We start from the raw sequence: 16038 nt of genomic DNA, 5'->3' as shown, positions 1-16038 counted from the left end.
ATTTAAAAATGCAAATGTTCCCTTTACACCTCACATTCTAAATCTTCAACCATGATTACCTTAGGTAAACTTAGGTCACTTTCTTACATAAAAGCCTTCAGACCAGCTGCCTTTAATTCAATTAAGACTCCCCCCCCCCCCCCCCTCCCCCCACACACACAGATCCATAGACACAACCCCACTGTTACTCTACTTTACAATAAATTCCAATAATACTATGAAAATTATTATATCTTCCTGACATCCCCCTCTTCATTAAAAAAAAAGAACCATCATAATTTTCAAAGATGGCTTCATTTTCTGGTCCCATCTTACATTACCTCCTATACTTATGTTATGACACAGCAGTTTGTAAAGGCTGAGTTATTTAAAATCCCAGAGGGAAACTTTAAACAACTGTCATAACCTATATTTTCAATTGGTATACTTTGAGCTGCAGCTCTAAATTCAGGAATAAGACCACCAGTTCTCGAGAGGTTTTTATATCAAACTACATGAGAAATTTATTAATTTACAACAAGGTATTAAACACATACACATCGCTGCAAATTACTACTATCATAGCATTTTAACAAATTCCCAAACTAATCTTCATTAAGGCAACAACAATCCATAGAATTTTCACCTTATAAATTCAAAATGACATTCCTTTCAATTTGGTTGTTTTGCAGACAGTTGTAGGCTTACAGCTACTTTGGTGTTACAAGCCTCTGCTTTGCACACACAAACTCCCTTCTGTTATACCCAGCCTTCCCCTTTGAATGTAAATTCTCATTGGATCACCAAGCCCTTTGAACTCCTTTCATAGTAACAACTATATTAGTAATATAAACATTGCTTGGTGTCTCCTAGCTAGGTGCAAGATTTCACTCCCACTCTTGAATGCTCAATTCAACAAAATGCCAATGTACCTCTACCTCTGTTTACATCTCAAAACTACTATACATCAAAGCACCCAGACTAGCTGGCTTTAATTCAATTAAGACACACATAGACACACCCACAGACTAAATCTCTATTTAAAAAATAACAACTTCCAATAATATTATATACATTAATAGCTTCATGGCAACTTATTACACTATTACATTACCAGATGCATGCATTAACATAACAATATATATACAAATCCTTAGTATCAACAGAAATCATTCCAGTCCAGCGTACAGGTTTTAAATGTCCAATTTTCTCTTTAAGCTTCAAACTCTTGACAATGCATTTGCAATCAGATTTTCTTGTCCAGCCACATGTATAATCTGTAGATTAAATGGTTGCAGTAATAAACTCCATCTGAATAGCCTTGCACTTCTGTCTTGAAATTTGTTCAGAAATTTAAAAGGATGGTGGTCTGTATAAACAATTGTTTCTGATGAATTGTTTGCCACATAAACCTCAAAATGCTGCAACGCTAACACCAAATGCAAAGTTTCCTTTTTGATAACTGAATATCTTCTCTGTTGCACATTCAACTTCTGTGAAAAATACCCTATGGGAAGAAAGTTCCCCCCCGTTGTGGGGGTGGAGGGAAGTGCAGGAGCGGGCCCAGGCGGGCACGCCTACGATCGACACTCCCAATCGGGGGCATGCCGCCATCTTACGTGGTTGGGCCAATTAAGGCCTGCCCATGGTGATGTCCACCAGGAAGCGCTATGTGCTCCCTGTGCGGGCAGGGGCAGGGAGGATTCCCTCAGCCGGCAGCCAGCTAAGTGCTGCCTCGGAGATTGGCTCAGAATTAAAACTTTTAATGTAAATGTTTTAAAAATTTCCCTGACATGTCCCCTCATGTGACACTGTCACATAAGTTGGGACACGTCCATCACTTAAACTCAAACCTTTATTAAAAATGTTAAAACCCTAATGAAACTTCACTGCACCCATGGATGAGGTTTCATGCTTTTTCTGAAGCCCGCCAGAGCTCCCGGCCTGCCCGCCAACCTTAAGGTTGGACGGGCAGGCCCATTAATTAGGTTAATGACTTTTTAAATGGCCTCAATAGGCCGTTGACAGGTCGGCGGGCACACAGCCGATTCGGCTGTGCCCCCACCAACCTGAAAATGGAGATGACTCCGGGTGACGTCAGGAGTTCCGCCCAATGTCATCCTGCGTCATTTTGTGCATCGGCGAGCAGGCCCCATCCCCCGCTCCCCGCTCACCGACCTAAAGATCCTGCCCTATCAGTTTTTCTATTCCTGTGTCATCTTTTTGTAACAATATGGCCCCAAGGCCTATATCTCTTGCATCAATGGCCACGTTAAATTGCTTGGTGTAATTGGGTACTTCCAAAACTGGTGTTGGAATTAATACAGTTTTCAAACTGTCAAATGCCTCCTGACACTCCTGTATCCATTGAAACTCCTTGTTCTTTTTTAATAGTTCAGTTAATGGAGCAACCACGCTGCTAAAATTTGGTACACATTTCTGGCAAAACCCACCCATGCCCAGAAATCTCAAAACTTCTCATTTTGTTGTAGGCACTGGGAAATCCACAATAGCTTTGACTTTCACATCTCTCGGAGCCACCTTACCATGTCCAATGGTCTGGCCTAGATACGTAACTTGCACTTTTGCAAATTCACTTTTAGCCAAGTTCATCACCAAATTAGCTCCTTGTAATCGAGTAAATAATTCTTCCAGATGTTGTAAATGCTCCTCCCACATTTGACTGAAAACTATCAAGTCATCAATATAAACAGCACAATTGCGCAGACCTGCAATTACTTTGTTTGTCAGTCTTTGAAATGTTGCAAGTACATTTTTCATACCAAACAGCATGACTTTAAATTGATATAGCCCATCTAGCATCACAAAAGCCAATATCTCCTTTGCTCCCTCCGTTAATGGTACCTGCCAATATCCTTTTAACAAGTCAATCTTTGTGATAATTTTTGATTGTCTCACTTTCTCAATACAATCTTCCAACCGTGGTATGGGGCTTGAATCCACTTTTGTCACTGCATTCACCTTTCAATATTCCACACATAGTCTGAGTTCCATTTGGTTTTGGTACCAGCACAATAGTTACTGCAACTAGACTCAATTATATCATTTTGAAGCATGAATTCCATTTCTTTCTGTACTTGTGATAACTTTGCTGGTTAAATGTTGCCTTATCAGGCACATCATGTGCAGCTAAATTTGTCCTCCCCAACTTGTTTTCACAAGTAGATTTGTCTGACTGCAATAGTTTCTCCAAATCACTTTGGCACTTGTTGAGAAGGTAACTCAATATTATATTTACATTTTCAAATACCCCCTCATTATCCAATTTTATTAGAGGAAAATCAGTTTCAGAATCCTGCATTTTTACCTCTTTCTCTCTATCTACCACCAGTAATACCTCCTCTTGGTCCTCTTCCCTGTCAAAGTACTTTTTAAGCATATTTTCATGACACACCCTCCATTTTTTTTTCTGCTATCTGGAGCATTTATTAAATAATTTACCTCACTCCGCTTCTTTTCAATCCTGTAAGACCCACTAAACCTTGCCTTTAATGAGTCATCCAGCACTGGTAACAGAATTAATACTTTCTCCCCTCCTCTGAGCTGTAGCTTTCCTGTCTGTCTTCACTATCATCAATTGCTGTGATATATTTAAATGTTCCCCAGCTAACTCGCATGCTCTATTTAATCTCTCTCTGAAATTTGATATGTAATCCAGGAGAGTAGTTTCTGAATTTTGACCCACCAATTTCCCATGAATCAATTTCAGTGGTCCTTTTCCCTCATGACCATAAACTAGTTCAAAAGGACTAAAATCAATTGACGCATTAGGACTGTCCCTAATAGCAAATAACAAGAATGAAATCCCCCTGACCTAATCCTGTGGATAACCCTGACTATATGCTCTCAGCATACTTCTTAAAGTTTGATGCCATCTTTCCAAAGCCCCTTATGACTCAGGGCGGTAAGCTGTTGACTTCAACTGTTTTATCCCCAAGCTGTTCATTACTTCCTTAAACAGCTGTGACATGAAATCTGAACCCTGATCTGATTGTATTTCTTTAGGTGAACCATATCTTATAAAAACTTTAGTCAATTCTTCCACAATTTCTTTGTGGTAATATTTCTCAAAGGCATCACTTCAGAAAACCTTGCAGACACATCCATTATTGTCAATAAATACTGATTTCCACTTTTAGTCTTAGGGAGGGATCCTACATAATCAATCATGACCCTGGTAAAAGGTTCCTCAAATCCTGGAATTGGAATTAAAGGTGCCAGCTTAATCACTGCTTGATGTTACTCTATCACCTGACATGTGTGACATGTTCTACAGAATTTGACTACATCCTTATGCAATCCAGGCCAATAAAAATGTATTTTTGCCTGTGTTTTTCTAATTCTTAAATGTGCCCCCTTTGGAACTTGATGTGCAATTTTCAGAATCTCATTTTTGTATCCGAATGATATTGCAATCTGAAACAAAAACAGAAATACCTGGAAAAACTCAGCAGGTCTGGCAGCATCGGCAGAGAAGAACAAAGTTGACATTTCGATCCTCATGGCCCTTCATGAAGGGTCATGAGGACTCGAAACGTCAACTTTGTTCTTCTCCGCCGACGCTGCCAGACCTGCTGATTTTTTCCAGGTATTTCTGTTTTTGTTTTGGATTTCCAGCATCCGCAGTTTTTTGTTTTTATATATTGCAATCTGATGTACCTCCCTCCAGCTTTCATTTGCTGAAACATGATATGGCCTCCATTTTCTCATTAAATCATTACCCTTACGGTAATAACATTCTAGGATACATTCTGCCTCTATTTCTGAGGAGCTGTTTTATTTGCAAATCCTTTTTCTGTAACTCCACTAACTTCCTTCAGTTAAATGTTTCAGCTGCATTGTCTTCCAATCTTTCTTCCTGAACAATGTTATCAAACACAGTGCTAAATGGACTTTCACACCTTCTCTCTGCCTTTGAATTTCCTGTTCTTTTTGTTTCAACCTATGAGCCTATGATCTTGTCATCACACAATCTGAAAACAATCCAGGATGCTCTCTCTGCAACACCTATTTTGAAAACACAACTCCAGGCTGCTCAACTATCATAGGCATCACCCACATCTGTGATCCAGCTGTATTATCACCCAGAATAAATTGAACCACTGCAATGGGCAATTTTCCACTACTCCAACAATCACCTCACCTGTTTTCCACTTACTCTTTAAATTCACTTTCTCAATGGAATAGGTTTAGCATCTCCATGAACCCTACTTATTATCACCTGCTCCTACAGTACTCCCACTGAACAGCAAACGTCACTATCCCACAACATTAAGGATTGGCTAGCCCCTGTGCCTCATAAAATTTTAACACCTTTATCTACTCCATCCTGTTCACATAGAAAGACTTCTCCTTAACCTACAAAATATTTAAACATTTCTGCAACCTGCTTCTCAGAATTCTCTTGGGTAAATTGTGAACACATTCCCACTTCTTTACCTATCACTGATTCTTCCTGTTTTACCTGTACACAAACCATTGGTTTTTTTCTGTCTGAACCTCAGAACCCACAGTATTTTTACTTCCAGAACTTTTCTGTACCCCAATAATCCCAACAGATTTTCCCTGCAATTTCCAACACACTGACTTCGTGTGAGCACTTGGCACATCATAACATTCAAGGCTATGGGCCAAGTGCTGGTAAATGGGATTAGGTAGGTAAATCAGGTGTTTCTCACATGTCGGTGCAGACACGATGGGCCGAAGGGCCTCTTCTGCACTGTGTGATTCTGTGATTCTATCTCTGCTGCTTGTCTTACCATTTGAACCCTCTGTTCCTCCACACGAGTTCTCACTACCGAAGGAATTGAATCTCAATTCTTCCAAAAGAATTACTTCCCTAATAGCTGCATATGTTGTCTCTATCTTTAATGCCCATATCCACTGTTTGAAATTACTTTGTTTTACTCTCTCAAATTCAATATAAGTTTGCCTGGGCTGTTTTCTCATATTCATAAATTTCCGTTTGTATGCCTCAGGAACCAACTCATAAACACTCAACATAGCCTTTTTTTACCATATCATAGTTCACCGACATTTCTTCTGACAGTGAAGCATAAACCTTGTGCTCTAACCAGCAACCTGGATTGTAACAACAATGTCCAGTTTTCCTGTGGCCATTTCATCTGTTTAGCTATCTTCTCAAATGAAATAAAGAATGCTTCCACATCTCTTTCCTCAAACTTTGGAAGAGCTTGTACAAATTTAAACATCTCCCCACTGGGTTTTAGGTTAAAGGTTTTTTCATTATCAGAACTTTCCTCAGAATCTGAGATCTTTTTTTTAATTTCTAGCCTTTCTCATTCCTTCTCTATTTCCTTTGCCTCTCTTTCTTTATCCTTCTCTCATTCCTGGAATTTCAGTTCTAGCTTCCCTTTTTTCTCCTGCCTATCTACTTACTCCCTATGAAATGCCCTTTCTCGTTTCTTTTCTTTTTCTTTCTCTGCCCCGTCATTTTCTGCTGTCTCTAGTTCCAGTTTTTTCATTTCCAATTCTTTTTCCTTTTCTTTTGCCTCCAATTCAAGTTTTCTCAGTCCCTTTCCTTGTTCAAATTCAAGCCTCATCATTTCTAACTGAAGTCTCACCACCTCCAGCTGTGACTCACTAATGCCAGGTATCACTTCCAACTTTAAATGTTGCTCTATCGCTTCAACTATGTTTGCTTTCTTTGCCCCTACAGGTAACCTCAACTGCAACCAATCCACCAACTCTGTTAACTTACCCTTAGATACTTTTTGTAACCCAATCAGGGATATGTATATTTTACTTCCAAAAAATGCTTTAGCCGTGGATACAGCCATTTTTGCAGTTTCACCACTTTAAAAATCCCACAGACCCATAGACACAGACCTCACTGTTACTCTAAAATAAATTCCATTAACATTATGAAAAATATTATATCTTCCTGACATCATCTCAGTCTTAAATGGTCTACCCCTTACCCTGAGATTCTGTCCCCTGATCTTAGACTCACCAGCCAGGGGAAACATCTTATCCACATCCACCCTGTCACCCCCTGCACGAATTTTATAAGTTTCAATCAGGTCACCTCTCATTTTTCAAAACTCTAGAGAATACAGACCCAGTCACCTCAATCCCTCCTCATACTACAATGTGACTTGAGGGTTGTGGATAAGCTTTGGGCTCCTTCCTTAGCACCTACCAAACCCACGGCTGCTACCATCTAGAAGGACAAGGGCAGCAGATAGATGGGAACACCACCACCTGGAAGTTCCCCTCCGAGCCACTCACCATCCTGACTTGGAAATATATCAGCTGTTCCTTCACTGTCGCTGGGTCAAAATCCTGGAACATCCTCCCTAACAGCACATGGACTGCAGTGGGTCAAGGAGGCAGCTCATCACCACCTTCTCAAGGGCAATTCAGAATGGAAAATAAATGTTGGTCCAGCCAGCGAAGCCCACATCCCATGAAATAATATAAAAAAGATAATCAATTAGTTTAGTCAAGCCTTTTACAAACCTGTGCTGGCCCTGTGTTGTATCCATCCCCACTCCCTTGAGCAACCTGGGATGTAAGTCATCCAGACCAGGTGACTTATCCACTCTAAGCATAGCCAGCCTTTCTAGGACCTCCTGCTTCTCAACTTTCACCCCATCCACTTCTTCCACCACCTCCGCTTCTACCGATATTTTGGCAACATCATCTTCCTCTGCAAACTCATGAAGTATTCTAGCCTTGCCCTGAACATCTAAGTATGTATGGCCCTTTTTGTCCCGAATAGGACCCACTCTGCCTCTTACTACCTGCTAACTAGTCACATGCCAGTAGAAGATTTTTGTTCTGTTAAGGTCATCGACCTGAAAGGTTAACTTTGTTTCTCTCCACAGATGCTGCTGACATGCTGAGTTTTTGCTTTTCCTTTTTGTTGAAGATTTTTGTGGCCCCTTTTATGTTAACTTCCATTTTATCCTCATGCTCTGTTTTTCAGTCATATTCACTGCAATGTGGTTTCTGGGATCAATTTAAAAATGAGGAACTGGGATTGGTAGATTTTTGTTGGGTACAGGTGTTAAAGAATATGGAGAAAAGGCAGGTAAATAGAATTAAGATTCACATCAGCCGTGATCCATGTAAATGGCAGAGCCGACTTATGTGCAAATTAACCTCTACGTTGCCTAACACAGCCCTTCACACAGAGTTGTGAATCTGTAGGATTCACTCCTTTTGATGGGATGTTCCTGATTCTCTAAATTCTTCACCATTTTCTTGTAGTTTGGTGACTCACAGCAGCTGAGGATGGTGAGGATTCTACGCAGCATGGTGATGGTGCGAGTTGGAGGAGGATGGAGTCCTCTGGATGAATTTCTTGTGAAGAATGATCCTTGCAGAGGTATGTGTGTGTCACAAATGTGACCATTTATGCTAAGAAAAAATCCTAAAATCACAGGTGAGGAGGACCATTTGGCCCATTCTCCAGATAAATCCTAACCCCTCATGACATCATTGACAAGAATGGTTCCAAGGATGAGGACTTCAGTTATGATGACAGATTAGAGAAAAGAAGGCTGAGAGGAGATTTGATAAATGTGATCAAAATCATGAGGGGTCTGGAAAGAGTAAATAGGGAGAAACCGTTCCCACTCGTGAAAGGATCAAGAATGAGAGGGCACAAATTTAAGATGATTGGCAAAAGAAGCAAAAGTTATATGAAATAAAGCTTCTTGCAGTGAGTGGTTAAGGTTTAGAATGCACTGCATGAGACCATGATGGAGGCAGGTTCAATTTAAGTATTTAAAAGGGAATTAGATTATTAAATGAAAAGGAAGGATGTACATGGTTACAAGATGAAGGCTGGCAAATGGCACTAAGTGAATTGCCCACTTGGAGAGCTGATGCAGACATGATGGGTAGAATGGCCTCCTTCTGTGCTGTACAATTCTGTGATTTTTCTGACACCATCTAAATCCTTCTCCACAAATTCCAGGTTTTTTTTGTCTCCTGTACTCTATCAGCTGTGGCTCAGTGGGTAGCATTCCCAGGATGGTCAATACTGAGCTGCTCCCCCTCTCCCGTAGGAATGTAGATTATTACCTGAATGGCTATAAATTGAGAGAGGGGAATGTGCAACGAGACCTGGGTGTCCTTGTACACCAGTCGCTGAAGGTAAGCATGCAGGTACAGCAGGCGGTAAAGAAGGCAAATGGTATGTTGGCCTTCAGAGCCAGAGGATTCGAGTACAGGAGCAGGGATGTCTTGCTGCAATTGTACAGGGCCTTGGTGAGACCACACCCGGAATATTGTGTGCAGTTTTGGTCTCCTTCTCTGAGGAAGGATGTACTTGCTACAGAGGCAGTGCAGCGAAGGTTTACCCGACTGATTCCTGGGATGGCGGGACTGACATATGAGGAGAGATTGAGTCGATTAGGATTATATTTGCTGGAGTTCAGAAGAATGAGGGGTGATCTCATAGAAACCTATAAAATTCTAACAGGACTAGACAGGGTAGATGCAGGAAGGGTTTTCCCGATGGTGGGGAAGTCCAGAACCGGGGTCACAATCTGAGGATATGGGGTAGAGCATTTAGGACTGAGATGAGGAGAAATTTCTTCACCCAGAGAGTGGTGAGCCTGTGGAATTTGCTACCACAGAAAGTAGTTGAGGCCAAAACATTATATGTTTTCAAGAAGGAGTTAGATATAGCTCTTGGGGCGAAAGGGATGAAAGGGTATGGGGAGAAAGCGGGAGCAGGCTATTGAGTTGGATGATCAGCCATGATCATAATGAATGGTGGAGCAGGCTCGAAGGGCCGAATTGCCTACCCCTGCTCCTAGTTTCTATGTTTCTATGTTTCCACTACAAACCTTCCTCCAGCCCGAAAAAAATCCATTGACCATTACTCTCTGCTTCCTATTTTTCAGCCAATTTTGTATCCACGTTGCTACTGTCCCTTTTATTCTATGAGCAATAACTTTTCTCTCAAGTCTGTTGTGTGGCACTGTGTCAAATACCTTTTGAAAGTCCATGTACACCACATCAACAGCATTACCCTCATCGACCTTTTCTGTTACCTCTTCAAACAACTCCAGCAAGTTAGTTAAACACAATTTCCCCTTTAGAAATCCAGGCCGGCTCTTCCTTATCAACCCATATTTTTCCATGTGACTAATTCTATCCCGAATAATTGTTTCTAGAGTCTTGCCCACCACTGAAGTTAAACTGACTGGTCTGTAATTGCTGGGCTTATCCTGACAACCTTTTTTGAACAAGGGTGTAATGTTTGCAATTCTCCAGTCCTCTGGCACCGCCCCTGAGTCTAGGGAAGACTGAAAGGTTATGGCCAGTGCCCCTGCAATTTCCACTCTCACTTCCTTCAATATCCTTGGATGCATCTCATCCGGTCCCAGTTCCTTATCAACGTTAAGTACCGACAGTCTATTCAACACTTTCTCCTTATCAATTTTGAACCTTTCTAGTGACAGAGTTTCCTCGTCTGTCACCATGGCCTGGGTAGCATCTACATCCTTGGTAAAGATGGATGCAAAGTATTCATTTAATACCTCAGCCATGGCCCCTTCATCCATGTGTAAATTCCCTTTTAGGTCCCTAATCGGCCCTACTCCTCCTTTTACCACCCTTTTACTATTTATATGCCTATAGAAGACTTTGGGATTCCCCTTTATGTTGGCTGCCAGACTTTTCTCATAATCCCTCTTTGCTTCTCTAATATGCTTTTTCACCTCCTCTCTGAACCTTCTGTATTTCTCTTGGTTCTCAATTATATTTTCTACCGGACACCTGTCATAAACACACTTTTTCTTCTTTATCCTAATTTCAATCTCCTTTTTCATCCAGGGAGCTCTGGATTTGTTTGCCCTGCCTTTCCCTTTCGATGGAATATACCTTGACTGTGCCCGATCCAATTCTTTTTTGAAGGTAGCCCATTGTTCAGCTACAGTTTTTCCTGCCAATCTTTCGTTCCAGTCTGTCCAGCCCAGCTCCGTTCCTGCCCCATCAAAGTCGGCTCTTGTCCAGTTAATTATTCTTATCCTGGATTGCCTATCGTCCTTTTCTATCATCATCCTAAAATGTACAATACAATGATCAGTGTCTCCTAAATGTTCCCCCACTGACACTTGATCTACTTGGCCCACCTCATTTCCAAGAACCAGGTCTAACAGTGCGTCTTTTCTTGTTGGATTGGACACATACTGCTGTAGAAAATTCTCCTGAACACAATCTAGGATTTTTGCCCCTCCCCACCCTTTACACTACCACTGTCCCAGTCTACATTCGGGTAATTAAAGTGCCCCATTATAACTGCTCTATAATGCCTGCATCTCTCTGTAATTTCACTGCAGATTTGTTCTTCTACATCCTTCTCACTATTTGGCGATCCATAGACCACACCAAGCAATGTAATTGCTCCCTTTTTGTTCCTTAGCTCTAGTCAAATAGATTCTGTCCTTGAGCCCTCTGGGACATCCTCTTTCTCCAGCACTGCAATGCTCTCCTTAACCAATACCGCCACCCTCCTCCTTTCCTTCCTTTCCTATCTCTTCTGAACACCTTGTACCTGGGGTTATTTAACACCCAGTTCTGCCCTTCCTTGAGCCAGGTCTCTGTTATCGCCACAACATTATATTTCCACATGGCAATCTGCACCTGTAACTCCCCAATCTTATTCACTATACTCCGGGCATTCACATACATGCATAGTAACCCTGATTTAGATTTTGTTACTTTCTCCCTTCTCCTGGTTTTTCCCATTAAATTCCTATATCCTCTATGCTGGTGCTATCTGTCTCTCCCAGTATTTTGTGCAACCTGGTATTCCTCTCTAATATTTCTTCAAGCTCCCACACCCCTGCCGAGTTAGTTTAAAGCCCTCTTGCACGTGGCACTGGGAGTAATCCTGAGATTAATGCTCTAGAGTTCTTGTTTTTTTAATCTCCTTCCTAAATTCCTGAAATATGCTTTCGGGACCTCAATCCTCTGTCCTACCTATGTTGTTCATACCAAAGTGGACCATGACCTCTGGGTGTTCACCCTCTCCAGAAGAATGTGTTTGAACTAGAGAGGGTACAGAGGAGATTTACTTGGATGTCACCTGGACTAGAGAATTTTAGTTATGAGGGGAGTTTAGATAGGCTGGTATTGATCTCTTTGGAACAGAGAAGGCTGAGGGGATATTTAATTGAAATGTATAAAATTATGCGTGTTTGAGATAGTGTGGAGGGGAAGGACCTATTCCCCTTGATTGAGGGGTTCATAACCAAGGAAGATCAATTTATGGTGAGAGGTTTAGAGCGGATTCAAAGGGAATTTTTTCACGCAGATGTTGGCGAGGTTCTGGAACTCAGTGTCTGAAGTGATGGTGCAGTAGAAACCCTCAGAACATTTAAAAATGACTTGTATGTGCCTTTGAAATGCCATAAGTTATAAGATTACAGACCAAGAGCTGGAAAGTGGTATTAGGCTTGGTGGCTACTTGTCAGCCAGCCACAGATTGATGGGTTGAATGGTCTCCTTCTGTGCTGGTATTCTTTGTAATTCAATGGCCTGGAGGTCACTGCCTACGGGTGGTGGAAGCAGAAATGATTAATGGTTTCAAAAGAAATTAGATGTTCTATTGAGGGCTATGGGGATGGAGAGGCAGCAATTAAAAAGCTGCTGCTGGGAATCCCTCTCAGAGCAGCCGGTCCAATCAGAGGGCTGGCAGTTCATTCAGCTTCATGGATAGAGGTGGCCAGTGCTGAAGCTGCAGGAAGAAGGGCTTGCTACCAAATTAAGGTGGCCTCAAAACCCAGCTAAGTTTTTTCAATTGTGCCCTGGGCAGGCAGGCCCTGATGATTGGCGGAGTGAATCCTCCAGCACTGGCATCGGAGTTGTGAAGGCAGCCATGGATCAGTCATTTAGGATGGCTCCCATTGCCTACCACCAACGTTAACCTGCCCAAGCCCCACCCTGGGGACCCACTGAGGCTGGCATGGTTTACCAAGTGGTCTCCCCACATGATGGGAGCCCCATCCAATGCCACTGAATGGCCAATTAATTATTTTAATTGGCCAGCCACTCATGTTCCTGCTGTTGAGAGTGTTCAATGGCAATGAGAAGGTGTCAGCTCCCTTCTCGATGTCTTCCAGGCACCATGTTATGAGGCCTCCAGCCCATTTCCAAAAGCATTCAGCATGATGATGCTCATCCCTCTCCCTCTGGGTAAGTTCTTATGTGAGTGTCTCTGTCTCTCTCTCAAACCTCTTATTTTGTGAGTAGTGATGGATGAATCCTAATTCTGATGATTATATTAGTTTTTTAATGATGTTTCTCTATTTGAATAGTGAAAGGCCGGACCAATCTTAAAATTAAAGAGAAGTACTTGGCACCTGACAGCTTTGGAATTTGCACAGTGAAATCAGCTGGAAATCGGACACATCCCCATTCCCAGGAGGGGTCTCCCGGTCGAAACAGCTCGAGTGTGGCCTCCTATAGCTCAGCACCCAACAGCCCACTACCCACCAAGGTACATTTCTTTGACTCCAATTGCTGAAACAAAATCAAACAGTCTGACAGAGCCTCACGGAGAGTTTCTTAGTGTTAAGCCTCTCGAATAAGCCTATGTCCATCAGAGGGAATTACATGTGAATTTCCCGCTTAATTGCATTCCCATTGTTACAGATTTGTATAAAACTAGTGCAAAACAAGTGTGAGCAGCTGAACTTCCTTTCAAAAACCACAGGCTACATGCTCCATGCCATCCGGCCTCTCTCACTTGAACAACAACTTGCATTTATTCAGCATTTTGAACATAGAGAAACATTTCCAGAACATTATCAAACAAACATTTGACACTGTGCCATGGAAGGAGATATCAGGACAGATTTATTTCTAACTCATTCATGGGATGTGGACATCGCTGGCTAGGCCAGTTTTATGTTTTAGGTTATCAGGTTCGCTTTGTCCAGCGAACACTAGCTGCATCCTTGATATTAACACATTAGTTGGTGCTTGAAACAATATAGGCAGAGAGAGACCGATTAACTGAACAAACACTGGGGGTTTAATGGAACTAAGAACAGAACACTGACACCATGTGTGCTTCTTCAATCACCTCCAGCTCTAGGCTTACAGTTACCCAGGAAGCGTGCGTTGCGTAGTGATTGGTCAATACAGTCACATGGTCAGTTAACTACATTCTCTTAAAGGTACATAGCACTCCACTTTACCATATCCCCCCCTTTACTTGAAAGTACAATTGACAAGCTTCACAACATCCGAATTATTAAATGAATAAATATTTATAAGTCAAGTCTCTCAGGAGGCTTCCTCAGACACTTTGGGCGTCGTAGCTCAACGACATCGGCTGGTTTTTCTGAGACCCCCTTCAACTGTGGTCAACTGTCCACCAGGCTCTTCAGTGGAAGTGGGCAAGTTTGTGTCTTCAAGCCTCTTGGATCCATCAGGCCCCACTGGTACTTCCAAATCATGTGACATTTCTTCTACCTGCAGTGCAGACCCAAATGCAAGTGATGATGGCATTCTTTCTTGTGGGACTGTCTCTCTTCTCCAGGGATGATTCGGCTGTCATCTAATTATTTGGCCTTTTACCAATACGTTATAGGAGAGGGGCACTCATGGTACGCACTTTGCCTAATAGCCAATTGGGCCCACCTACAAAGTTCTTCGCAAGAACTGTCTCTCCCACCGTGAACTTTCTTTCATGATTACAACCATCATGTCTAACCTTCTGAGCCTCTTGGTTCCTCTCCACCCACCCACCCCTAAATTCGGGCCTGATAAGAGTTAAATGAGTGCGGAGATGTTTCTTCGTTAGTAATTTAGCTGAGGCAATACCGGTGTTCGTGTGTGGCATTGTCCGGTATGTGAACAGGAACCGTGACAATCTGGTGCTGATGGAATCCCCGTCCAGCTTTTTCATCACGGACTTAAAAGTTTGGACCACCTGCTCAGCCAAACCATTAAAGGCGGGGTGGTAAGGTGAGGTTTTGATATGAGTTATTCTGTTGAGGGTTGTAAACCTCTGGAACTCCCTGCTGGTCAATGCAGTCCCGTTGTCTGACACGAGCACCTCTGGTAGCCCATGCACTGCAAAACTCTGCCGCAAACGGTCTATGTTGGGTGACCGGACTTCGTAGACATCCATCCACTTTGGCGTCTATTAGTGAAGGGAACATCGTGCCCAAGAAGGGCCCCATGTAGTCGATGTGGATACGCATCCATGGCAGCCCCGGCCAGTCCCAGGGGTGCAGTGGAGCTAAGGGAGGGGGGGGGGCGGTAGCTACCTACTGGCATTGGCGACAATTTTTCACTAGGGTTTCAATGCCCACGTCCATCCCTGGCCACCACAAATAGCTGCGCTCGAGCATCTTCATCCTGCTAATGACAGGGTGAGCGCAATGTAATTCAGCCAGTAATGGCCTTCGCCCTCTCGGGGGCACGATAACCCTTGCACCCCAGAGCAATATGCTGCCTTGGCAGGTGAGTCATATCTGCATTTGAAATAGGGCTTCATGTCATCAGACTTTGGCTCACCTGACCATCCATTCAAGACCTGCTACTGGAAATGAGTTAAAATTGGGTCTCGGCTTGTCCAATCACAGATTTGTTTGGCCTGGATGGGGGAGGAATCCAAAAAATGTAGTACCAAGACAAGTTCCTGGGGAATTGGAACCTTCATGTTGTTATCTGGCAGGGGGAGGTGACTCAGTGTGTCAGCATGTGCGATCTGGCTCCTGGCTTCCTGATCGATGAATAAAAGTGCACTTGTAAGCAGCCGATATCAGTGCCCACCTCCGGATGGGAGCAGATTCGATGGGGTGTATCGCCATATCCTCTCCAAATAATCCCAGCAGAGGCTTATGGTTGGATATAATGTAAAAATGGTGACTGTGAAGGTATTGATGGAATTTCCAAACACCAGTCAGCCTGACATTGGTAGTGGGGAAAATTCCACAGTCCATTATAAAAGATTTACTAGCTGAGCACGTGGAAAACAATGGCAGAATCAGACAGAGTCAGCATGGATTTATGAAAGGGAAATCATGCTTGACAAATCTA

The 16038-nt window shown here is 42.6% G+C and overlaps 1 protein-coding gene across 1 annotated transcript in view; it reads left to right on the top strand.

Annotated features, from left to right (window-relative positions):
* macf1b (microtubule actin crosslinking factor 1b) overlaps positions 1-16038 on the top strand; it is a 383409-nt gene that overhangs the window by 354076 nt on the left and 13295 nt on the right. The window contains exons 35-36 of the mRNA XM_078534257.1: positions 8236-8353; positions 13302-13483. Of these exons, the coding sequence (XP_078390383.1) occupies positions 8236-8353; positions 13302-13483 (300 nt within the window). The remainder of the gene's footprint in view (positions 1-8235; positions 8354-13301; positions 13484-16038) is intronic.

This window comes from Cetorhinus maximus, chromosome 3 (assembly GCF_964194155.1).
Source record: "Cetorhinus maximus chromosome 3, sCetMax3.hap1.1, whole genome shotgun sequence".
Taxonomy (NCBI): Eukaryota; Metazoa; Chordata; class Chondrichthyes; order Lamniformes; family Cetorhinidae; genus Cetorhinus; species Cetorhinus maximus.
Note: the sequence above shows the minus strand (reverse complement) of the source record. Positions and strands in the feature narration are given on the sequence as shown.